The 27,279-nt window shown below is 34.5% G+C and overlaps 1 protein-coding gene across 5 annotated transcripts in view; it reads right to left on the bottom strand.

The window, feature by feature from the left end:
* LOC135847985 (FERM and PDZ domain-containing protein 4) overlaps nucleotides 1-27,279 on the bottom strand; it is a 192,751-nt gene that overhangs the window by 131,231 nt on the left and 34,241 nt on the right. Inside the window, exon 1 of one of the 5 annotated variants that reach the window (XM_065367745.1) lies at nucleotides 15,075-15,136. The exons of 3 other annotated variants lie outside the window; for them this stretch is intronic. In XM_065367745.1, coding sequence (XP_065223817.1) covers nucleotides 15,075-15,121 — 47 coding nt within the window. In that variant the 5' untranslated portion in view covers nucleotides 15,122-15,136. Of the gene's footprint in view, nucleotides 1-15,074; nucleotides 15,137-27,279 lie in introns of those variants that run through there. One more of the 5 variants, XM_065367743.1, reaches the window with a different exon arrangement.

Genomic DNA, 27,279 nt, shown 5'->3' with positions numbered 1-27,279 from the left:
TCTCTTTGATACCGATACGATGAGGCACCCACTCGACTAGGTAAGCGTGTCATGTATGGCTGACATAATTTGGACGTTTAAATGTTATATAATTTTAATGTTAATGCCTTTCTATGTCCGCCCCTTCTCTGCAGGTTCTGCTCCACCATCGTTACCTATTATACTATAGTACATTTGCAAAGTAAACGAAAAATGCGCGTAAAAAGCGCTTAAAAAGTACGACGATGGTAGGTTTTCAGCTCGTTAATTTCGATTCTTCGTTAATGTTATAATTATAAATTGTATAGTCAAGAAGGACGCTTTGTGTCGCAGAATGCTAATTTAAAAATCATTATTTTCGGATTAATTTTTCATTGATTGAAAACTGTATACAAGGCACAACCGCCGTCGTCGTCGCTTTTCCAGTCCTACACTCTTTGTAGGTACTTACAATGCACAAAATAAACTGCTTAAACTAACAAATTCGTGAAAATATTCGACTCTTTTCATCTTTCTTTCAGCCGAGACAGGTTGCTATTTAAAAATACCACGCACGTTCGAGTACCGAAACGCGAGTTACGTATTTTGCAAATGTATCATTCAAGCAATCACTTTGTTAGGCTGGCGAGAAAACGCGAAAATTTCATCTGCTCCGAGATTCCGCTATTCACCATTCAATTCTAAGGCTTTTCCGCACTTTTCAAACATACATAGGCGTAAGAATTCACCGAAAAAACCACTCGCTCGTATATGCATTCGCGCAGGTATAAAAGACGATAATAAATAAATTTACCCAAGAGACGAATCACAAAGCTTATTTAGTTTAATTTACTCGTAAACTCTTTTTCGAGTCGCTGAAAAGGAAATTCCACGTATACGCGTAAATACCCAAGTAATTACCAGCTTGCCGTACATCCACCTGGATAGAGGTGGTGATTCTTTTTTTTTCTCTTGCAATTTTTATATTTTTATACGATTTGTATGAAATACGCTTACCTAACAAAATATTTTATCCATACCTACGTAATTTTTAATAATTTCACCAAAAACGGTACACATTGAATTCTATTTCAAGTACATTCTTTCACCGAATTTTCTACCAAACGAAACTCGAATGAGCTATTTTTACTTTTTTTTACTTTAAAATTTAATAATACAATTTGAAAAGGCCACAATTTCCAACCAATAGAAATACTTCTGCAAGTAGATTAGACAGGTAAGGGTAATGTACAACTGTCAAAACTCCAAAAGGTGGTTGAGTAATCGAATTTGGCTCCCCCCCCCCATATTGAGTAGAAATGAACTGTCCTAGAATTATACAGGCTCAAAGTCAATTCCCCCCCCCCAAGTAATTTTGGTAACCAAAAAAGTGCGAAAAAGTAACCATAAAGTAACCAAAAAACTTATAAAACCGTGTGTAAAAGGACTTTCAGATAAGTAGGTTAGGTACAATGGTACATATTGGCAAAAAAATGATAGGTAAATTTGTAGAATTTTTGTTATAAACGTAAGACTAGGCTACTCATATTTCACAAATTTTTGGCAAAAAAGCGAGATTTTTGGAAACACTTTTAAAGGAAAAGTCAAACTTTCTGAATTGTTTTGCGGAAAACTGAACATTTTTTAGAAAGTGTTCAGTAAAAAACGAGTCTTCATGGCAATTATTATGATAAATGGTGAGACTTTTTGATATATTTTTGGCATGAACACGAAATTATGAAAATTTTAGTAAAAGGCAAAGTTTTTCAGCAACTTTTGGCGAAATGGTGAAACTTTTTAGTAAAAAAGTGATAAGTACAATGACAAATAAATCGATGGAAGAAAATGAAAATTTTTCGCAATTTGAGGTAAATGGCGAGACTTTTTAGCAGTTCTGGTAAAAAACGAGAATTTTTTCAAATTTTTGGCAAAAAAACACGACTTTTTGGCGATTATTGGCAAAAAGTGAGAATTTTTTAGAATCTTTCGCCAAAAAGACGTCAATTTTTAGCAATTTTTGGCAAGAAACAAAACTTTTGGCTAATTTGACAAAAAAAGAGATTTGGGCAGGTCAAATTTTTGAAAATTTTTCTGAAAAATAGTAACTTTAGCAACCAAAATTTTAAAAAAGTAACCTAGTAAGAGCCCTGAATTATCGAAAGTGATGCTGCAAGCTATCAAAATGAGTTGAAATTTCAATTTTTCTGCAAAAATATTTTTTGAGCATTTTTGAAAAATTTTAAACCTACAATTGGGTTACTTATTATAATTTTTGAAAATTTTGAAAATGCGCCTCGTGACCCACCAAAACGGATTAAAATTTGTCGATAAAATCAAATATTTCCACAAACATGTTTTTTGAGCACTTTTGATGAATTTTGAGCCCAAAATTGGGTCATATATGATTTCTGAAAAAGGTGTCGTGCAACCTGTCAAAATAAGTCTAAATTTCGGTAAAAAATCAAAAATTTCAGTCAGAATTTTTTTGAGTACTTTTAAAGAATTTTTAGCCCAAACTTGTGGTATGATTTTTGGAATTTCTGAAAATGTGCCTGTAAAAGTGGAAACCTTAAAATAGTCACATTTTTGGGGAAAAACAGAAGTTTCTGTCAAAAATTTCTTAGGTAAGCAATTAAAAATTAATGAAAACACTTTATCATAATAATAAAGACAAAATTATTGATAGGTATGCTCCTTAATTTGATAAAATTAGTGAGATTGGGTAACTTGCTGTGAGCTGGCTTCTCAGAAGTTCTCATTTTAAATTTAGTACTATCAATATGTGAGTAATTTTCGAAACATTCGAGCAATCTCTCTCCTAGAAAAGTGACGCAAATTAAAATTTAAGCCCAAATAGCGATGACGAAAAACACTTGGTGGAACTGGAAAAGCAAAACTTGGACTGAATTTCGTTCTCAACTCATCTCACCGTCAGCTGTACGTATTTTCGCCATCACTTTACAGATGAACTTTTCCTCTAGTTAGTTTTCGATATACTACTACTTTTGCGAGCAATATGGGGTAGAATGTTGGCAATAATTTATCATCGGCAAAGCAAAGAACAAGCGAGTACAAAAGAAGAGCACTGGCTCGCGTACCAAGCATACAGACAGACACAAAGACACGGCGAAACGTGTACAAAATGAATATCAACATGGAGTTCGGTTATTAAAACTGAAGAAGCAATTTGTCACGTATTGGCGCCGAGCACACGCCAACTGCATCGTAGCACTCGATTCGCATCCATCGTCCCCAAAAATATTACCGGATAGCTCGATGAAGCTAGAAATACGTTCGTTTCGGTATAATATTGAAGCTTGGCGTTTATTGCCATGTATAAAGTTGTTTCAGCCAAAAAGACTGCTGGTTATATTTTCCCAACCAAGTGAAATTAATGATTGCAGTTAACTACCTGGAACGTGGAAGCAAAAATGTTAAATTTATAACCAGCTCGTTTACGAGTTTCATTCGCGCAAAAAGTGATAAGTTATTTTGCAATATAGTCGACGCTTTTACTTCACTCACTATATAGAAAAACACCAAAACTAGGTGCCATGGCAGGTACCCGCTACGCAAATTATTAAATTTTACAAACCTTCCCCTTCATACCGTTTTTCCTCCTGCTCTCATAATATTGGCCAATAAGCGAGAATACGCGGTAAAAATTTAAATCGAATATACAATTTACTGCTAACACGAAATTTTTGCATTACGTGACGCTTTCGTGTAAACGTGTAGGTCTAATACGTATATACGTATGTAGTATAGTTTAATCGATACCACGAGCTTTTTTCCCATGTCATGATAGTTACAACTTTACAAGCTTTCAATTACAAACCAGTCGAGAATTGTTGCGGTTTTTTTGCCCTATAACTAGGTAGTGTAGTTGTGGTAAAATGCCCAAAGAGTACGATGAACCTTGCTCAAAATGCTAACAGAGAATAGCAGAAAGGAAATGGTAAAAATTTATAGAGTGAAACTGACAGCTAAATTCTGAAAGCACCGCAAAATGTGTAATTTTTCAGTTAAAGCCTACCTCGTTATCTTTCAAGTAAAATGTTATACGCCCTTAATACCAGGGCAAATGATTGATTATGGAGCATAGACTCGCCAATTGAACAACCTTTGAATGTACAAATATTATGAAAAGAGATCCGTTTGAAAATTTCAATTCAAAATTTTGATCGTAGGATGCCTCGGACCTCAATCTAGGCAAAATTCAATACAAACTTTTAGTTGGCCGGGCCACTGAACGAAAATAAATACTGCCAAAAAATTGCTCATCTACCTACTCTTACTTCGTTTTGACTTTTTATTGAAAAACAGAGAAAATGTACGAAAGTTTTTACGATTCGAAGTTCTTCTTGAAAGGAAATAAATTATTTATAACGTATTTTTCCATTCGAGATCTAATACAGTATATGTATGGGTTGAAAAATGAGTGAGTGAGGGGGGGGGGGGGTGCGCGATATTTTTGAATCGATGCCTCGATGAAAAATATGCACGACTTCGAACAATCGGTTCAAAATGAGCAGGGAAGGGAAGGTAGGCATATTGCGTTGAAAATTAATATTTTTCAATCCAGAACCGAGGCCTCTTATCTTGACAGTTCGCACTCAAAAATTAAATTGAGCACCCCCCCCTCCCCACGAAAAAGGATGAGACCAAAATGTGGAAAAATGTCTAACGCCTCCAAAAAAAACCAGTTTCGATTTGACGAGAGTAAACTCAAGATTCTGTCCAAACATTAAAATATTCACAAACAATTTTTTACTTTGAAAAACCTTGAAATTCATAATCCTCACCTGAAAAAAAATTTAAAATTGATAAAAAAAATAATTTTTATTAAAAAATAAATTGACGGCAGAAACTGTCTCGACAGTTTGTATCCTTGAACCTTTTCCATAAAAAAAAAGATTTGAAATTACATAATAAGCCTTTTCAAAAGTTTAGCCAAAGCAAAAAAAATATAGTTCAAACGTTTAAGGAATTCGAGGCTAAAAAAATTATAAAAATTGCATTTTTTTTTCTTCAATATTTTCATTTCAAACAGCGACACCGGCCAGACCTATCAAATACCTGTATAATTTTAAGTACACAACTATTTTTCCTTCCGAGATCGAGGTAAAAAGACTAAAAATCACAAACAGAATGCGAAAAGGTCACGCATGGAAAATGCTTTTACGAGTATTATGCATTTCATCAATGAGTACAAATAATGCACTGATGGGAAAAAAATCCCACATCAAAGCGAGGTACAATACACAACGTAAATTTTGATCTTTAATAGTGTTACATGGGTATCGTAGTTCTCTTTGAAAAGGCCAGCCAAATTAAACCAATAATAAAAGCCGGACGAGATTCTTTGAATATTTCATCACGGTACGAAATCGTATCGCAAAATTTCCTTTCAGCTGTTCCGACAATTAAATTTTTTTCAACAATTGGCCAACCGCACAAAGGCAAAGTTGGCGGTAAATTTAAATAATAAATTCGCAAACTAAACGTCCCACTCGAATTTGGTCGTTCGTATTCCCCGGAGGAGCTTTTTTTCGCTCCTGATTTCCATCCACGTTATGTCGCGTCGTCGTCGTCAACTTGACTTTGTAACATTTGCTCGTATTTTCGCAGGTATAAAAGAAATAGCTTTAGTTTGGTACACGAAGCTTTAAATTTCGCTTCGAGGAAACGTGCTTCAATTCCAGACGAATGTTTAAATTAACAATAAACAAATGAAAAAAAAAAACACTCGTACCAGACCTACTTTTCGCTTCGTATATAATACTTAACGTCCATTTTCCACTTCGGTTCTAATTTTAATGTGAGAAAAGCTTACAATCGACGAGCAGACCGGTATTTTGATTTAAATTCCGCTATGACGAAATTGAACCAGTTTCACTACTCATATATTGAGAATGGACAATCATCTTTTAATTGTAAACCTAGATTTAGTAAATTCGTCTTCAGTGGGAAAAAATTCCGCCTTCAAGACTATACAATGGAAAGCGCAAATACGATTTTATACCATAAAATACAATCTATCGACTTTCATACTTTTTTGTATGTACGTATCTAGATCTACGTATAAAATTCAAACGTCGATGGAAATATTCGTATAATCGTTGTTGGTACACTTGATATGCAAATATCCTTTCGTATCCGCGACAATCGAGATTTTTTTCACAAGTACGCTAATTCCTTATTGTAAAATATGCTATTTTTATATTCAAACGATACCTACGTTAAACACAGTTATCATATTATTGTTTGATGTCTAAAATATCAGTTGTCTTTTATTTTTCAACGTAAAATTATCGTATACTCGAGTGTTTCTCTCCTCGAGTCTTTTTTCCCTTCTCTTATACGACAACGGGGAGACTCTTTCGAATACATTTATTTTTCAAACACGCTTCGATAAACGTTAAAAAGACATCAGTGTGATTAAAAAGTACATATTTATTCAATTTTTCGTAGATACGTGTTTCGGTTTTATTTCTTTTATTGAAGCGTTAAAGTCTAACGTTCTTTTTTTTTTTACGAATTATAAAACAATCACAGGGGTAGATAACCATTATGTATAAATCAAATGCTCGTCGTTGTTGTACATGTAATTTATTCCAAATGATATTTTATCGTAAGTTTTTTTGGCTCCGAACTAGGGTGAAAAAATAACGACTGAGAAAGCTATGTGTGGTAGGTTTCTATTCTACATAAATATCTACTGAAAAATTTAACGTCGGAAAATCGAAAAAAATCTTAGAATACGAGATATTTTGTCATGACTTCTGATACTTGAATTGGAAACAGAAATTAAAATCCACGACCCCAAAAAAGAAAAAATTTATGATGTATTTACGAGTACATACAAAATTTTTGATTCTTTCGAGTGTGGAATTCGAGCACTTGTTTCGATACAAGCTGCATAAATACAAAATATTCAACAAAATTATCAGAACTTCCAGCGAAATTTCGAAGTCGTACCGAGTTTGTGAAAATTCACACCAAAATAATTTTCATAAAAAACTATTACTTATCTATATTCATTTTTTTTTGGAAACATTGGAAGTTTTCTGCTTCAAAAATTTCTCGTGAATGGATAAGATCTCATTCAAATTTTGAATCTGAAATTTTCACAATGATCTTTTGATGTTGTTTTTCGATTTCTTAATTTGTACCCAGCTAACCCCCCCCCCCCCCCCCTTCTAAAAAAGACATCCTAAGAGTGATTTTTATAGTTTTATGTTCGTTTTTCAGAAAAGTGTAAGCATTTTATTATTGAAAACATTTTTTTTTTGGGTTTGTATTTTCAGGTTGAATTTTTCATATGGGTCATTCCACCTCAATTGGACCAACATTTTTGAGTCATGTCCTTCGATTTCGCTCAATTTTTTTTTACAATGATGTCTACCCATCCAATAAGTAAGAAACCCGCAATCAGTTTGGTCCCGGGTGGAGGCCGGAGGGGCTTCTACTATTTTCACATTATATCGAGGTACTCAACTTCAGCAGCGCATACCTCTAAAGATATGATACTTCGATCAAAACTGATTCCACAGTTCGAAAGGGCATTGAATTTTGAACTTTTCAAGCATTTTGAAATTTTCAAAAGTTGAAAGTTCAAAATTCAAAATGGCGCTGTAAGTGGGAGCTACCATTTAAAATTCTGAAAAAAATTCCACAGATGTACCTTTTGATGCTTTTTCGAAATATTTAATTTTCGAGATGGGATCTTTCAATGGAGGGGGAGCACCCCTTCCCCAAAATTTGGGCAAAACTCTTGAAAAAAAATCTGGGGCATGTGATATATCGAATTGTATGTTTTTGGTGACGCTGAACACGAATATGACGTCAGATTTTTGATTGGGCCCCATCCACGGCCCCCAGTACCTCTCCAAACGGGGTAAAAGTCCAAAAAATGGTTTCATTCGTACATGGAATATGACCCATATCCATAAAGGTCGTTTTAAAAATTAGTAGGTAAGTGTTTATAAATTTTTTCAAATTTTTCCGGTCTCTTAAATGATTTTCAGAGCATCTTTTACCACTTGAAATCGCTCCATAGACCACCATTTTGTTCTAGATAAATCGGAAAAAGAGCTATGGCATGGCATTCTTTATCTGTAATATTTCACACCATCCAAAGTTTTTTTGGGAGATATTTTGGGTTCGGAGTTAGTGAGTTCCTTCTCCAGCCCCTAAAAATACAAAATTTTCTCGCATGCCAACTTTCATTTTTTACACCAACAAAATGGAACTACTGGAATATGACGTACTTTGATTTCAATGAAACCAAAATTTTAGATGCTAAAATTGACTTTTGGATTTCTGGAGATTTTTTGAAAATTCATGAAAGTATTTGGGCAAATTTTCAATTTTTTCACTTCATTTCGAAATTTAAATTCAAAAACGACTTTTGAGCTATTTTCGACTCTCTGGTGAATTTTTCGTTTTCTTCAAGAATTTCACATTGTTCTGGAAGAGTCAACAGTAAACTCGACTAATTTCAAATTTTTTTGCAAAAACTTTTCTGCAAAAACGCTTCAAAAAATATTGTTTATTTCTTCATAACATATTTTTTGTACAAATATTTAAAAATGTAACCAATAACTATTATTTTGTTTTGAATGGAAGCTAACAATTTTCATGGTCTTTAATTCACTGGGTGGCAATTTGGCCAAGCATTTTTATGTTGAAAAAAATGGTCTGATTTTACTCATTTTTTTTTTACTGGACCGTGAAGACCAGTAGGGTACCTAAGTCGCAAAAAAACCACTGTTGGTTTTTGTTTATGTGCTTGATATTTTAAACATTTAAAAAACTGGAAAAATTGACCCAGAAAACCACGAAAATAATTTCTCAAAAAGACTGAACACCCTCGTATATGTAATCGATTATTCAAGTTGGTAGAACGGCAATGATGATTTGTCGACTCCATGTTGCGGTAAACTGTCGATTCAACTATTTGGACGATGAAACACACCATCACAATACGAAAACATTTTTTTCCCAATTGAAATCCTACAAGATTTTGGTCGTACTAAAAGGCTTCGTTCAAACCCGCGTTCTGGTTCTGGCCGATTTCTAGCATTTGTTTTCACAAATGGGATTTGCGTAATTCGCCGATGCGATTCAATTCTCGATTATTTTTTGCAATTCGCGTAAGCGTCGCGTAAACTCCGAGAGTATAGCGAGGGCAACTAAATTAAAACTCGACAGCTTCCACGTCGCGTAATTTAAAACAGTGAGAAAAAAAACGGTCAACTAGAAACGAGGAAATAACGCCTGTACCACAGTATCTGCTACCATCGCGGATATGGGGGAGGAGTTTTAATCAATTTTTCAAATATCTGTGCCCCGACTCGACTCGACTCGACTATACGAATCGTTAATGTTTCATAAAAATGCTGAATGTTCTGGGAAACAAGACTGCACTATGGGTACTCGTATTTGACTATTTGTGGTTCAAAAGTACGCATTTGACATTCTCGAAAAAGTTAGTAAGTACCACGTGGATCTGGGCCAAGATGATGTCCTATAGTCGGCTGCTGAGACTGAAATGAAAATCACTCTACTGACATCATTACGACTTACGAGCGGTACGAACAAGTACGTCTGTGTCATTCGTCGGCATGTGCCTGCGCTAGTCTATGAGAAACGCGATTCGTAATTCTCTCGCATATAAATGCATTATTTATAATTACGTTCAACAAAGAGGAAGTAACGAATACACTGTGAGAGAAATTGCACAAGTCCCTGCGTATATTCCTTATAATCTCGTTTCTTCTCTCCGCAATCAACCAATTACACCATACGACGAAACGTAATCTAAAATTTCAGTAATACGAGTACCTACGAAGCCGAATCGAGCGAATATTCCGACTACATCATTAATACTCGATTGTGTTACAATTTCTTATACGAGTATGATGGCGTCAGATCGAATTCGAAGCGAGATTTTTTTCTACATGCTCGATGCATTCAGCAGTTGCATATAGGCATAGGGTGTCTTGAAAATATATGCAATTCATTTCTTCGAAAGGTCATAATTTTCATATTTTTACAAAAAAAGGGGATAAAATAGACGTATAGCCTAAATTGAATTCCGATCATGTTGGAAAAAATTCAAAACTAAAAAGTCACCCCAATGAAATCGTCACTATCACATAAGATGCCGCTTAAAAAGTAAGAAAATCTTGATGAAAACGCGAAGAAATTCATGCACAACTCCCTCGCATCCTTTTGAAATAGGTAAAGACTAAAGACTGTCTGTAAAATCGTTTTAAACCGTTCTATCGAACATTGAACCTAGTTTCAGCACCAAATTTGCTGTCACGAGCAATAGTAAATGAAAGTGAAACTGAAATTTTCCTACAATTCGCCTCGCGGCGACAAATTCGGTGATACCATTAATCACAAAATTCCACATAAAAGGCGGACAGAGGACAGAGTAGGACTGTACAGAAAAATAAAAATAAAATGCCAAAACTTAACGTTGCCTATAGAAATTGTAGGAGTGATGCGAGTATTTCATCGTAGTGAAACGAGACGTAGGTACGTATGGTAAAGTTACACGTAAAAGTAAATGATTTATAATTTCCATGCACATTTCGTCTGGCCAAAAAATAGATATGAAATTGGTCGCATTATAAAAACACGCTATTTCTGTCGTTGTACGAGCATTAAACCATATTTCATCAAATACATTGAAGTATGTACATAATATATACGAATGCAATTACACGCAGAAGACGTCAGACGTGCACGTTTGGTGCTTCTGCCTTTGCGCCAGGAAGATCTTTTTTTCAGCTCAATTTTTGTAAAAGTAATGGGTGTTGTTGCTAAATTGCTATGGTACAATTTTTTAAACTGATGAAAGAAATTATTTTTCTGTACGGTTTTGGACTTATCAGAGAACTTTTTTAACTGGCACTCTCTCATTTGAATGAAACACCGTAGTAGTAATCAACATTTTTTTCAAATTCTTTTTAAAACTTTTGAAAAATTGAAAATTTATAACAGAAAATTTAATTCAAGGGTACTTAATTTTTAAACTTTTTTTATATAAAAAATATATTATTTTTGAGCAAAGTGATCCAAATGTGCATAATTCCTTCATATTTGGAATTTTTACTCGTATTAAAAATTAAAACGGACTTTTAGATACCCAGTCTGACTTTATAAAAAGTTGAAACAAAATTACTGAATTGTTGAGAGGCTTGATAGGTAGACCGACGACTTCAAGAGTCCTAACAGACAGGTCAATGACCTTAAGATGTCAGACAGACAGACAGACAGACGACCTTGGATGGCTGGACGGGTAGGTCAATATTCTTGATAGTTTAGACACACAGGTCAATGACCTTATGGGACCAGCCAGATATATAAAGGACTTTGGAAAACGAGACAAGGGCGTAGACAACCTCGATAAGCCAGACAACCGTCAGAGGCTAGATCGGAAGGCCAGTGACCTTAAGAGACCAGCCAGACGACCATATGGGTCAATGACCTTGAGGGCACAGAACCCCAACGGTTAATGACCTTTAGATACTATATATGTAGACGGACATACGATCTTAAGAATCCAGACAAACGGGTCAATGACCTTAAGAGGTCAGACAGACAGACAGACAGACAGACAGATGACCTTGCGAAACTACATTGACAGCCCAATGACCTCGAGAGCGCAGACACACAAGTAAATGAACATAAAAGGCAGAAGCCAGACAGACGGATCAATGACCTTAAAAGGACAGACGGGCAGGCAGCTAGACGGCCATGCAGACAACCTCGAGTCCTCGAGAGGTCAGGCAAGCAGATTGATCGTGAGATGCTAGTATAAGGTAGGTCAGTGACCTTGACAGTCCAGACACATTGGCCAATGACCTTAAAAGGCCAGACAGGAAGATAGATGACCTTGAACGAGCTAAATAGACAGACAGACGACCTTGGGAAGCCAGACAGACAATAGGCTGAAAACCTAGTTCGGATGAACAGATCAGACGAGACCTGATCAGATCAAATTTTGGTTAGATGATTCGCGTCAATGCGAACACATCTGACCGGAGCCAGGCGTCAGGCGACAGGCTGCGGAAGACAATCAGCATACATTATAAATCAATTTGACCAAAAAACATAAATTCATGATTTAAAACGTTTCCAGGAGAGGAGACTTTACACCCATTTTTCCTCGATTCTCTGAAATTACTCGTAACAGTAATGACCAAAAAATTGGCACCACTACGTTCCAAAATATTCCATCTATTTCAGAAATGATATCTTTCGATGTTTTGATGGCACACTTGATGCAGAATATTTGTGAAGAAAAAATGTTCAAAACACGAATTTACCCAAAAATATTATGCAATTTACAATTTTTAATCGCTGAGTAGAACCCCAAGAGTGGTCTTGGATTTTTATGGTAATGAATAACTCAAGTTGACGCAGAATCTCAAATATGTAATTTGGCACTGAGCAATTTTTCCCAAAACAGGTTTGGTAGAGGCTAGAGCAAAAACCACGATTTTTTCAAAAATTTCCTTTTTTTGAGGACCTATATCTCCCTTCCAGGGGCACCTCCCGAGCTAACATTTTTTCTCAGCGACTTTCAACTAAAAATGAAGGCCTCTATTGAATTTGGTAAAATGCTTTCCCTCACAATCCACCCTAGTAGGTCTAGGTACATAATAATGAGCGGGTTTTCCGGTAATGTATCGTCTGGTGTGTCTACACAATCACATGACTTGAAAATGATCTAAATTTGACCTTTTTTGAACCCCCAGCGATTTTTCATATTTCTTCACAAATTTTAAATCGCTGTGAAAGGGTCAAAAATGATTTTTAGAACCAATAACTTTGACCAAGTGTTTTGCAGGAACTTCTCTGTAAACCGGATGACTCAAAAACACATCCCTGTATGAGTTAAAAATCCAAGCAAGCCAAATTCTCAAGATTAAAAAATTCGGCCCTATAAGGACTTAAGCAGCGGTCTACCCGCTACTTGTTCCCTGCAGTATTAAACCTAACTAAGTGTAAATGTCTAAAAACAGAAAAAGAGATATTTTCGGTACCTATTCAAGAGCATACAATTGTCTACGTATATATGGAAATTCGCACACGTGCACGGAGGCTCGGCTCGAATGAGTACTTAGTCACGTAATAGTAGTTGGAGGAGTAGGAGTAAAGTGTCATCTCTGTCGTCTGCCGTTCGCCGTGTGTAGAGAAGGCTTTTAGTATGAAATAAAAATAACTTTTTTCGTTACGCACTTTGAAAACTACCAGCTCTCGTATTTCAAAAGAGCAGAGTCATGTAGAGGTCTTACACCAGCATGCTGATATCAAATACAGCGTGGAATTTAAAAGGGATAATTTTTTTATTGGCTCTGTCGTCTGCGCCGGGAGTTTTTTTTTGCAGGTGCGAGAGATGATATAATGTCATGTCTGTTTCGTTCGGAACCAGATGAGGATCAAACGCATTAAAAAATAAACCTTTTTTTTTTTGGAAAGCTGTCCCCGTGTTACATTTTTGTTGAACTTTCGCGAGTTTTTTTTTCTCTCGCTATCAACTATCAAGTTATCTAACTTTTTTGATGACTTTGAATGGCTGTGTGCTATTGCCATGTGGACGAGTACAGTAAGGTGACATTGTTGATATACGACAAAATATAAAGCATCGTATAGGTAGGTAGAGGTATCTACGATGCTACACGTCGAATATAATAGACGAAGAAATTAAATGTCAGTTAGAAATTTCACAAGATTTCGTTGTTCGATATTTGTTTTTCGTTTCGTTCGGTTTATTTAAAAAGGGGACGGCTTCGGCAAACAAAGCCAAGTTAAATATCATATATTGTATCCTATCAACGAGGTACTACCTATCTAGATACAGTATAAATGTAGTTTTGGCATCTCAAAAGAACGAGATACGAAAACAGTGTACACATATATGAACTATATAGCCTTTGTTAACTTATCATAAAGCACAGACATAACGGTACCGTATGGTTTTGAAATTTTTCTCATCCACCTCGATCGAGAAATAATACACCGGCCGAAGCAGTTGAAAAATTTTCAAATAAGGGTGTGCGTCGAATGTTAAAACTCTCAGAGAGTTTACCTTTATCCCCGACCAAGTTTTAATTATAATTTTTTTTCCACCGACGACGACGAAAAATCGAACTTTATTCTTGTTAAGCTCGCGAGTTTAAATACGCGAGGGGTCGTCGTCGTCGTGAAATTATTCCTTGGTTTTTCTTTCTCTCTTTTCTTTTTCATTCGTAATGAAATCATTCTAATGGTGGTTTTTTTTCGTTTCTTTAATCAAGACCAGAAACGCCGAGAAAATTATCGTGTATTTGTAATCGAATCAGATTCAAGACTCGAATACCTTTACCTTTAGAAGTTTACTCAACTCCGAGTCAACATGCATTGGGATTTGTACAAAACGAATATCATTATACGAGTTTGGACGCCGATCATTTTATACAAATATTGACAATTTCGCGATACTAGAAATATTTCTTTCGTTTTTCAAGTAAGTTTTCAGTCAGCGAGTAAAAAAATGCAATAAATAAAAATTTACTCGGCGGTATTACCAGAAAGGAAACAAATATATTGACCGGATTACGTTCGATAGACTCTACATACAAAATACAGGGTGTCCGGAAATAACGTTATTTTATTCAGCTGGGAATTAAACTTGTTTCTGAAGATGTCACATTGAGTGAAAATTGTTGGGCAACGATTTGAATTTTTCGAATTCGAATACGAATCGTTTTTCATTATTTTACTTCCACACCAACGATTTTGGGAAAAGTTTGAATTAATTCATACCCAATATCTATTCAAAGTTAAGGTAATTTTACATGATTTTTTCAATGTATTTTTATGAGAAGCAATTTCATGAACTTTTCAACCCTATTACTCTATCGACGCTAGTTTTGAGATTCATTTTCGAAATATAATTTTTTGTTCAAGATTTAAATCATTTTTTTGCGATAGTTTACGAAAATCATGTTCATTCCAAGAACATGAAAATCTCAGCATCGAAATACAAAGGAGATGTAATTTCAATCCTGTGGAAGATGGCAAAATTTGGAACAAAGGTGCTTACTGCTTACCTATATAGCTGCACATCGTTTACAACAAAGAGCACCGAGCGGTTCATTTGTAATATACGTACAAGTGTATATATTTTTTCACGTGACAAAATCCCGTTTAATGTAGGCAATCCCACCGCGAGTGAAGAATTGTAATATGGTATTGCATCAACTTGGAATAATTTCTACTCACCTGCAACAAAGAGGCAAAGAAACATAGCCGTTAGTCCGATAATTACACGTAATACGTTAAATTTTACATCGCGTGGTACGCGTAATTAAACACACGTTCCATGTTATGTTACGTATATGATATGCATACATATATACGAGAAGTACGGTATTGTGACCACTAAATTATAAGTCATGCTTTCGAACACGACGAGTATCACTTGAATTCGTGACACCGACACACAGGGGGACGGACAAGGTACAACAGGGTAGGTATGTGTACCTTGTTTGAACGAAGGTAAATAAAAATGGACTCGAAATAGCATCAATAATCGTACATTTTGGCACTTTTTAAAACAAACATGATAAAAAGGTTATCTCTTCGAGTAAGTACATACATTTTCCTCTATATAACGATACCCTATAGCATCGCGTAAAAAGGCACTCGAAAATAAATCACCTAACTTGAGAGAAGAATATCTTGGCGTGAAAAAAAAACGCGAATGCATATATCTCGCGAAAATCTAGCTGATTTCGTATCACGTGTTTGGCACGTTTCGGAATTTATACCAATTATTTAAAAATGAGAAAGGAACATTTCTGCGATGTTTTACGAGCCGAATTTTCTTCATAAATAGCTGTATAATTTAAGCTACGCAGGCTTAGGTATTTACTCCTTTCTAAAGCTTCAAAAGCCGTTTGAAGAGCTCTTCCTTGCTCCATTTACACTTGATTTGAACGGGTCTTATAATTCGTGGAGAAATTCGAACCAGTTAATAATGCCCAAATGAAAGGGGGAGGGGGAGTCACGATCCACAGAAACATTTTTGAACCAATCACGAAAAATTTTGGCGACTTTTTTAAAAGTTTAAGTTTGATCCACTTCTCTGTAAAAAATCAAAATTTTGATCAAATTGAGGTAAAAATCTGAAATTTGGCAAACTTTAAATTTTATGGTAAATTCGAGCAATTTTTAAACTTTCAACGGATTTTTGAATTCAATAGTTTTCAAAAAATTGAATAGAAGTGGTCTAAATCGAATTCAGCATCCAAAAACTTGAAGTACGCGTTCTCGTAACCTTTCCAATCAATGGTCTAATTTTTCGCTGCCAAAGTTGATTATTACAGCACCATTTGGAGCAATTCCAATGCGCTGGGAAAAGCTCAAAACCGCGCAGTTTTATTCGATCCAGGAAGGCGATTTCGTTTCAAAATTTTACTGAATTCATCGTTTTAATGAAAAATTATAAGTCCATATGCCAAAAATTCGTCAAAAAACGAAAAATTAGATTTAGCAACTCGAGAGGTTCCGAAATGTTGATGATATGCCCTTTTGGTGAGCTAAATTTCTGCTCGACAGCAACGATGGTGGTAAAAGATTCCTTATTGGTAAAAAAAAAGTAATTTCTTGAAGGTCAAAAATAAATATTTCTGTCTAATTTTGAGAGAAAAATTCGTCATACCCAAGGAATGTACGAGAAAACCATGAGAAGACATTCTACTCAAAATTGTGATGACAGTACAACCAAAAAGTCTCAAAAAAGTAACAATGTTCTCTTTTTTTTTTTTTTTTGGAATTTCAATCACCAACTTTTTTAAAAAAATTTGAAGAAGGGGGGCTTTGGAGAGACACTGAGAGTTTGAATTCAAAAAATAAACAGATATTCACGCTCAACGATCTTAATTCAGCAGATGCCTTTTAAACTTCCAACTTCCCCCCTCAAAATATTAGAACGTTTTTTGGCATGTTTCAAATACCTAGAAGGGAGGGAGAGGGGCAGAGGAATGATCGAAAACACTAATCGATTTTTGATCACGTCTTCAAATCGATAACAACCAATATTTCACTCCACTTTTGAACATTTTTTAGAGTTTCGATCAAAATATTGGAGTGCACTGGATCTGTCCTCTTCCTTTCAGAAGCGTTGAGATCTCATATTTATTCAAGACTATAATTGAATCTCTCAAGTATGGAAAAAAAATGAAGAAAAATGACAGTTTGAATTTTTTTCATCCTCATCCCAAAATTTTTTTCACGTTAACAAGAGAAACTGAATTGGAGTGGAGGGAAGGAAGGTGATAGAAAATGTGGATAAATGAAAATGTGATTGAAACTGACATCAAAAATCAAAAATTCTCATCATTTTTTCGCATCTTTTTCACGTGCTGTTGTCCTGTTTTTGATCTTTGAAAATTAAATTTACTCGTGTAGGTTTGTAGGTAGAAAAAGAAGAGAACAAGTTGCTGCCCAAGCGAAGCAAGGACCCAAAATTTCGAAAGGTACAGTGAAATTTTGCACATTTTTTTTTATTTCGTGCTGCATAACCCCATTTTTCGGTTTTTTTTGCATTGGTACCAACCCTGGAAAATGAATGAGCTTGATATTGATTAAATAATATAGGAGGAGGAATAGATACCTATAATAGAATTCGGAATTTTGTATCCCTCCCCTCCTCACTTTTTTCTCACGTTGCTTGATAGGAAGAACGAGGTAAAAGAAATTGGAATAGAAATGAGAAAAAAAATGAAAAATGATTGAGTCTCACTACTTTGTTTCTTAATAATAATTTTAGGAAAATATTTCAATGTTTTGAGTTTCTTAACACATCTAAGATTATTTTCTTAGGTGACATTTTATGTTTTCAAAAATGTTTTTTCACTTTTTTCGACTATTTTGCATTTTTAGCTTATTTTTTTATTTTTTAATCATTAAATAAGAATATTCTTTCGGTCTCTTTCTAAATTTTCTCGTATTTTCGAAGCCAGAAAAGCGTTTTAACGCCATATTCTATCGATTTATCATTTTTTTGACATTTTTTTTGTTGTTCTTTTTTTCAAAATATCAACGATTCTGAGATTCTTACATGAAAAAAAAATCTATAAATACATCATCTCAGTTTTATGATTTTCAACGTGATATGACCAATCTCACTCATTTTTTCATTGATCCTTTCTTTCCCCTCCTTTAAAATAATTATATATTTATATCGAAAAATTAAAATTTTAGATATTGCAGGAAATACAGAAAATAGTCTAAATATACTTGCAGGTTTCTTGGACCATGAAACAGATTCTACATAAGAGTACATCTTTCATTTCCACAATTCACAGGTAGAACACGGTAATAACTCGACTCATCTCCTAAGAAGAATGACGTAGGTACGTGTAAAAGAAAATCCGGCTAAAAATCCGAGAGGAAATACATAAGGAAACGTAAAGACGACGACGGACGCAACGTGCGTCTATGTCGAGAGCTGCCAAAGAAAGATCATTGCCGCGTATTGCAATACGCACGTATATCTACATTTTACTCATTAAGTTTATTTTGTTTAAGCCAGTTGACAGACATTTTTATTTTTGGGAATAAAAGAGAGGCGAAAGTTATACGAGATTATTACCGGATGGCGTTGAAGATTTTCAAAACACACCATTAAGTAGTGCGCGTTTCTTTTTATTTTTTGTCGTATAATTTCACGAAAAACCAACTTACGTAGCCCTATATGTACTTTAACGAGTCAAATAGGTACATACTCGTATTTTTGTTGGCGACTAAAAGAAAAACCATCGTTTATACTGCGGGTACAAGTACATATTAGTACTATTATAGGATGTAGTGGGTAATTGCACCGTTAAAAATTAATAGACGAAAATCGATTTTATCGGCAATGGATAATGGGATTCTATTGTTAAGCTCGGTACTAACTCGTTTACTCTAAAATACAGAGATAAGATGCACGATTAGCGCGACCACCACATCGATTATACCAAAGCCAGTACTTTTTACTTTCCATAACTCGAGCTCGATTCTAAATTGTACTTGCGACCAGCCAACTAACATAACATTTCGAATTAGTTATCGATTCGTTCCGGGTTCCAGCTTTAATTGCGGATAAAGTTAATTTCTGTCCTTGTCAGTGACTCTTGCATCCAGCTATCGCTTCTTTTACAGTCATGTTCATGATATGTACGAGTACTTTTCACGTTACGTTGTTACGTATGTATTTTCGCATACTACTCGTAATTATTGTGCTGTTTTTCCATAGCATACAGAGCACGCAGACCCCAAACTTTTCAGACGTACAATATCAAAATTCACGACACAGGCTCGCCCAAGCTGTCCCCGTCAATTACTACAAAGCTCTGCCGCCTAAAACCCGATTCCGATTGTTTGCTCTTGAAAACTTTCACTCGAATACCGAACTTTTTTCATTGTTTTGATACAAACGTACTCGCGCAAAACTATAATGGTATTGAAATGCGACCCAAATAAAAATACTTGCTCAATGTTTACCAAATTTCGCGTCTCATTCGACAAATTTACAACAATAAAACTATGCTAAACATTCGAGCAACTTTTTAAAACTGTCAACTTCGATTAATTATCCAATTTCAAAGAGTCGTTAATTAAAAATTTACTCGTATATCTCTCCTCCTATCTCGCTTTGTTATCGCATCAGTGCAACATTAATCAGTGGAAAATGAAAAAAAAAAAAAAAAAAAAAATACATAGGTAATGTAGCTACGTAAAAAGCTGCATTACTTCTTTAGAATCGTTTCCCGAATCGGTTGTTATTTCATTTCCGAACTTAATTCGTAGATAGTACGTTTTTCACAAGTTTATTATTGCTTCTTCGCATACTTCGAAAAAAAAACAAAAAAAAAAAAAGAGATTCAATCATAAAAGAAAAGTTGAACATTACGTTCACACGCGGAAATGTTTTGAAAAATACAAAACACAGTTTTCCTATTTAACTTAATATCAATTTACAAAAAATATTACCTGCTTTTTTTCTTTGTTTTTTTTTCCTACACATCAATTTAAAATTACGTTCGAACACGAAATAAACATCAGAATCGAACTCGGTGATATTAAAAGCTAAATAATCGATATGCATGACGACTATCATTTTTTTTTATTACCTACTTTTCTTTTTTCTTCCTCCTCTTTTTCGAATAAAAAAACATTATATTGATAAAATCGCAACATTATTCGTAATACTAAGGTACGAGATTTTTTTGTGATCATAATCCAAATTACGTATTTTCAAGAGATTCAAGAGTAAGGAATGGAAAATTATCTATTGAAAAATTAATTAATTAATGTTTCAATGATTCATGATTCCTTTTTCCTTAATTTCAAACCTCAAATTATTCCAATTACAGCACCGGGCAGGCACACAACTGACGAACAGGGGAAGGGGTGCAGTCCAAGAAAATTTTCGACAGCATTTACAATGTTACATGGCGGTAATTTCTGATAAATTGCAGAATCATTTTTAGTGAATTCCTGGTAAATTTTAGTAAATTACAGGCAATTAAGAGTAATTTGTTTCTGTGGTAAATAACACTGATAATTTCTTTGGTCAATTACGGGTATTTTTTTTGGTAAATTACCAGTAATTTTTGGGTAAAATACTACTTAGTCATTTTTTTGGTAAATTACTGGTAAGTTTTTTGGTAATTTTTTTTTGGTAAATTACTGGTAATTTTTTTGGTAAATCACTGGTAATTTTTTTGGTAAATTACTGGTAATTTTTTTTGGTAAACTGCAGGTAATTTTACATGTAATTTTTTTTTGGTAAATTACTAGTATTTTTTTTTGGTAAACTAGGTACTGGTAGTTTTTCGGTAAGTAAATTAAGAGTAATTTCTCTGGTAAATAACTGATGATTTTCTTTGGTCAATCACTGGCATTTTTTTGGTGAATTACCAGTAACTTTTTGGTACATAAGTTACTGGTATTTTTTTTTTGTTTAGTTACGGGTCATTTGTTGTGGTAAATTACATACTGGTAATTTTTTTTTTGGAAAAATAATTGGTAATTTCTCAATTTTTTTGGTAAATTACTGGTAATTTCCTAATTTTTTTGGTAAATTACTGGTAATTTCTTAATTTTTTTTGGTAAATTACTGGTAATTTCCTAATTTTTTTGGTAAATTACTGGTAATTTCCTAATTTTTTTGGTAAATTACTGATAGTTTTTATTGGTAAATTACAATTTCTGACATGTAAATCATCACCCGGTAAAAATTTTATTTTCAATTCTCTGCCTCTGACTTTCTAATATTTTCCAAACCAAATTTTCCAATACCTATTTCAGATACTTATACCTAGGTAGACTGCAAAAAAAAAAAAAAAAAAAATAGCGGAATGAGAGCAGAGGGTCGAATTTTTTAAAAGCGAATTTTGTCAATTGAGCCATAAATCTTTTTTAGACGTTTATGAATTGAACCTAAAATATTGAACCTGAGATCAGGTGAGGGGGAGGGAGGAGGTGGCTCTATTTACAAAATTCGAATTTTCATCACCTTCAATAACAAAACAATTTCATTTCAAGAATTCTTTCAACAAAAGAAATTGAAGTATAATCATCAAGATTTTGAGACAAGTTGAGGAGGGGGGAGGGGGAAGTGTCTCGAAGAAAATTTGTAAATCAATGTTTTAACGATTTTTTGATATTTTAGCATCGCATCAATTTCTAAAACTCAAAAACAAACCAACTGAATTTATTCAAGAATTAAAATTAATTATTCGAATGCATTGAAAAGAAAAGTAAAAATTGTATTAAAATTCGATTAGGTTTCAAGAAATGGTGAAGAGAGAGACCTCAGCAAAATGGAATTCATCAGAGAGTAAAATTTCAAACAACATTTGCATAGAAATACTTGAAATAAAAAAAATGAATTCGGCTCTTATTCGACAGGCTGCCAGCCAGCTACGTATTTTTTTGCAACAGCAGAACGGTTCGATTTTTATGCGGTAGCTAGAGCTACCCAGAGAGGAAAAACGTTCACATTTATAACTCCATATCATCGCTTGGCAGCTGGAAATTTTTTCCGCAAATGGTTATTTTTCTCAATAAGCCGAATGAAAAAGAAAAATACTCGTAGTTCCTAAAATGCGTATACTCGTACATACGCTTGTTTTGTCACACAGGTCACGAGTCAACTTCATCACACTATATTATAACATCATCATTATTTCATATTTTTTGACCATAGCGCGATGGTGGATGGCGCTGGAAAGAAAGATTAATTTCCTGTTCGGCGAAAGACGCGAGAAAAATTTCATCAAATTGATTACCAAGGTTAAGATAGGGATTTACGTATGCGCGAGAAGTAAATTACCCCGCAATCTTTCACACAATCAAGATTATTCCAGTTCGGTGGCGAATTTAAGCCTTACAGATTTATGTTGTTATTCAACTTGGTTACTATAAAGGTCACCGTATTCTTCGCCATGCTGTGGATGTTTTCCAAACGAAGAAAAGGACATTAGCCTTGACGAGACGTGATTATTCGCAAACGCGAAACTTAATCGGAGCCAGATGCTGTTGATTAGTATGCATTTTAACTCGATGTTCGGCAAATATATTCATTAAAAGGCTTCTTAAATGGGGATATTTTTAAATACCGACGAATTTGAAATTTAACGAAAATGTGGTCGGAGTGTTTAAAGCTTCATCTGCTGTGTTTTATTGCGCTCTGGAGAAAAATTTCAAATTTCTTTTAAACCAGATGTATCCCTTTTTTCTGAAAGTTTGATGAAAACTTATTAAAGATGTACATAATTTTTAAAAATTTGAATTTTTTTCTCTCAAATTGTATATAAGAGCTTTGGTAAATTCTCGCGTTCAATATTTATCGTTATCATAATAAAAATAGCAAATTCATAAACGGTTTTAAGAAGCGAAATTCTGACGGATTACGCAACGAAATTTAATTTTAAGAAAATTCCACCAGTCGTAGCCTTGTGTTTTATTTCTCTGTAGAAAATGAGAGGCCTTGAAATTGGAAATCTGCGGTTATTTATTTTCTCGCTGCTTCAAATAAAACCGTCGTTTTGAGAAAATTGAGGTGAAAAACTGCACGAATTTGATATATGGTTCGCTAGCTGGCCCTGCTAGACCTTTCGAAGCCAGCAATAATTTTTTTCTACGTGCCCCAATCACCATTGCGGATCTGAGTCCTTGAAATTTGCTTTGTGAAACTTTCACGTGTGAGCTTTTAGCTCTTGACACATTAAAGATTGATGGTATACGTCGAAACATTCCCAAACCACGTGAATTTTTCCTTTGTCAAAATCTAATTTGTTTCTACTATGCCGATGCTTAACTATATGGATGATCTTGAAATACGAAAGAAAGGACACGACTCGGTTTAAAACTTAATTTAAATTCGATTTTGTCGTATTGAAAAAAAGAAAAACAAATGAAATCCCTAAAAGTAAATGATAGTTTTTTTATGATGATACCTATACCGATACATCTTATTTCTCCCCTGCACCTTTTCTCTATTTTTTCTACGGTGTTTCATACTCTAATTCGAGAATTTTAGAAATGAAAAACTTTTCTCAATTTTAATAAAAATAAAGGTTCCTTAAGTATAGACAATATAGGTATGCATAAAGATAAAGAATTGCAAAAAACCAGAACATTACAAAATAAAATAGAAAGTTGAACTACATACCCTACGAGTTACTTTTTGATGAAAAAACACGTTTTGACAATTTTTGGAAACCAAGTGAAAATTTTTGAAATTTTTGACAAAAAAGCCAATACTTGGTAAAAAACGAAACTTCTGGACAACTTTTGAAAATTTGGATCATTCTGGAACTTTTTTCAAAAAAGACAATTTTATGAAAAAGCAAGACTTTTTGGAAATTAATTTGCAAAAAGATTACATACTAATGTTTTTTTTTTTTAGCACATACCTACAAAGGATGAATAGGGGAGAGGGGGATAGTCCAAGAAATTTTTCGCCTGAATTTAATATTTATAAATTAATGTATAATGTTATGTGCTGGAAGTACCTAACCTGTTCGTCGTGCTGGTTAGTCGTATGCGTTATTATACCTGTACGCCGATACTGTAGTGAGATTGAGCTCCGTTCTTATCTCGTATCTCGTGTAATGTAATTCATTCAAGTTGCATCGTTTTAACGTGATACCTGTATTCATCCTATGGATGAAGTTACCACTCTCAGGGCCGAAAATGCCCAGTTAAAGTCAAAAATTGCATCCCTTGATTTCCAAGTCACCAGCCTGCAAGCCAGATTGGACCAAATGGTAAAAATTCAAACAAATCGTAACCAAAAACGACCATCTTCTGTGTTATCAAACTCTCCACAATCTACGGAGAAGAGTGAAGATGAAGAAAGTGATGATAAAGAGGGAAACCCATCCGATAAAAATTCGAGTAAACCACCGCCAATATTCGTTGAAGCAGTCTCTAATATGAAGTATTTTGGCCAATTTCTCAAAGAACAAGGTCAAGAGTCATGTGAACGTAAAACCCTTTCTTCTGGGAAAGTTAAGCTACAATGTAAATCCATCGACGAATATCGTAAGCTGGTTCAGGCGTTTGATAAAGAAATCATTGATCGTAAATACATTGCTATGGGTGAAATAGTTTTTCACACTTACCAAGTCAAAGAAGATAAACCCTTTGTGTGTTTTATTCGCCACCTTCACCCAACTACAGACACTTCCGAAATCAGTGAGGCATTATCCAGCCTAGGTTTCAACGTACGTAATGTTATCAATGTTCAGATTAAAAAGAAGTCTGAAGGTAAAATAATCACCACACACCTGCCACTATTTCGTGTCGATCTTGAACCTAATTTCAACAATCAAGATATCGAAGATATTGACACCCTTCTGCATGCTAAAATCAAAGTGGAACGTCCAAAAATTCCAAATAATAAAGCTGATAGAATCCCTCAATGCAAAAGATGCCAGGACATTGGCCATAGTCAACGTTACTGTAGAAGATCGCCACTCTGTGTGAAATGTGGTAGTGATCATCTTACTTCCGAGTGCAAGAAAGCTAAAAAAGCACCAGTCAAGTGTGCCAACTGCCAGGGTAACCACACAGCAAATTACAGAGGCTGCCCTGTTTTCAAAAACAAGATTAAAGCAATAATTGATCCCACATCAGTCAAATCTACCAACATTCGTTCCTATGATAAAAAAACGCAGAACACTGCCCCTGCATCTACTCAAGCAGGCAGCTCCTATGCCATGGTGGCTTCTAAAAACTCTTCTGAGGGTCATGCTTCCGAGTCAAATTCATCGTTGGAATCAATTATGTCCACACTAAATGATTTAGTTGCGTCAGTCAATAAGATTGACTCTAGGGTCAACTCACTTGAAACCAACATTAGCAAGCTCACTGCCACCCCAGCTAAAGTTCGTTCTACAAATAAGTAACAATGTCAGTGTTTACAAAAATTGTTACTTGGAATGCTAATGGCCTAATCGGAAGAAAACTTGAACTGGAGCAATTTCTAGCAGCTCATAAAATCGACATAGCCTTGATCTCCGAAACGCACTTCTCCAGCAGATTTGATATCAAAAAAATGAGGCTTTATGATATACTAGGGGGCTACGCCCCCTGGCCGCTTCGCGGCCCAACCCCCATACTCGTTCCTCGGGCTTCGCCCTCGGAACTCGCTCTTGGGGGCTGCGCCCCCAAACCCCCCTTCGCTCACTCTCAGAAGAGGTTTGCTCCCAAGTACCTTTCCTTAAAAACTATACATAATCTGCACTTCATTCAAAATTCTATCACGTTGATACATAGTTGCAATGTCAAAAATAATCGCTCATTTAAAAAAACAAAAAGACTTTTGGTTATTTTGGAATGGGACAACAGCGTGAACGAAAGCAACCTACCAACCAACTGTTTGTAAAATACAGCCAGTGAATACAAAATCATCACTTTCCAATAATTAATGTTTTAAAAGAATTTCTGAATTTTCAACACAATTTTTGGTACATTCTATTTGATTTTATGTCATTTTTCGCAATAAAATTTTCAGCCGTTTTCGTGATATTGTAAACAATTTTTAGGATTTGAAACATCATTTTGGATGAATCATTTCATTCATTTTCATACCACTTTCAACGACTTTCAGCACTTTGAACTATTTTTGAAATTTTTGGTACCTACTTAAAATTTTTACAATATTTCTTCATTTTCATTTTTAAGTCATTTTCATAAATTTTGATATTTTAACTCGTTTTTTTTTTAAATTTTTGAACGTCTTTTATGGCATTCTAAGCAATTTTGGATTTTGCAACGTTTAAGGGTAGGTATTATGTCAATAATACATAATTTGGTACATAAGTACATAAGTAATGATGCTTCGGTAAAAACTTTGATTAAAATGATAGATGATAGACGCGAAAGCAAAGCACCAAAGAATTGCAAAGATAGATGGATTTGCATTATAACATTAGCAAATAGCAATATTATAAATATTATAATAACTGTTTCTATTGACAATTTCAAGCTTGATCGATTTGCATATAAATCTTCTCGTATTGTAAGAATTCCGTTGTTGGAGGAGTGGGAGGTTTGTATGCGCGCGCATGTCGCGTGATCCTGTCTGGAATAACAACGAAAATCGCGATGCGTTGTGGTGGTTGTGTGTATGCTTGTGTGGGTGTATAAGTACACGCATCGTCTTAACGGTTTTTTGTTTCAAGATTCCATAAAAAACGATCAAAATCGCACGATATAATTAACTTTTTGCTAATCTGTTTTCACCATTTTACAGAGCATGAAATATCGAACATTTCCCTCGTTGACAGTACCGATCTAGCGTTTTTAGTTTTCGAGATAATTTAATTCAAAATTGTGTAACTGAAATTCGAAATTTGAATTCAAAATAGCTCAAAAACTAAAAACCCCAGAGTGGTAATGTAATCGAGGGAAATGTTCAGAATTGAATGCTCTTTAAAATGAGATATTAACCACCCTTCTAGCCTTTTTCGTTCTTGATATATTTGAGAATAATCGAAAAAACGGCAAAAACAGCCCATTTAAACTCAAAATTTGGGCCCTTTAATTTCAAAATTTTTGCCCCCGCGTATTTTTCCTATATTCTAGAGACGTTAAGCTGTCGATTAAAAAAAAAATCAGCTCTCTAGGTGCCATAGATCGGGCTCAGGACTTTTTTCCGATTTTTCGGGTATTTTTTAATTAATTTTTTTCGTATTTTTCGCGTATTTTTGGTGTATTTATTTTTCTTGCAGCTTTATAGGATAGATACTC

Source organism: Planococcus citri, chromosome 5, assembly GCF_950023065.1.
Source record: "Planococcus citri chromosome 5, ihPlaCitr1.1, whole genome shotgun sequence".
In the NCBI taxonomy this organism is placed as follows: domain Eukaryota; kingdom Metazoa; phylum Arthropoda; class Insecta; order Hemiptera; family Pseudococcidae; genus Planococcus; species Planococcus citri.
Note: the sequence above shows the minus strand (reverse complement) of the source record. Positions and strands in the feature narration are given on the sequence as shown.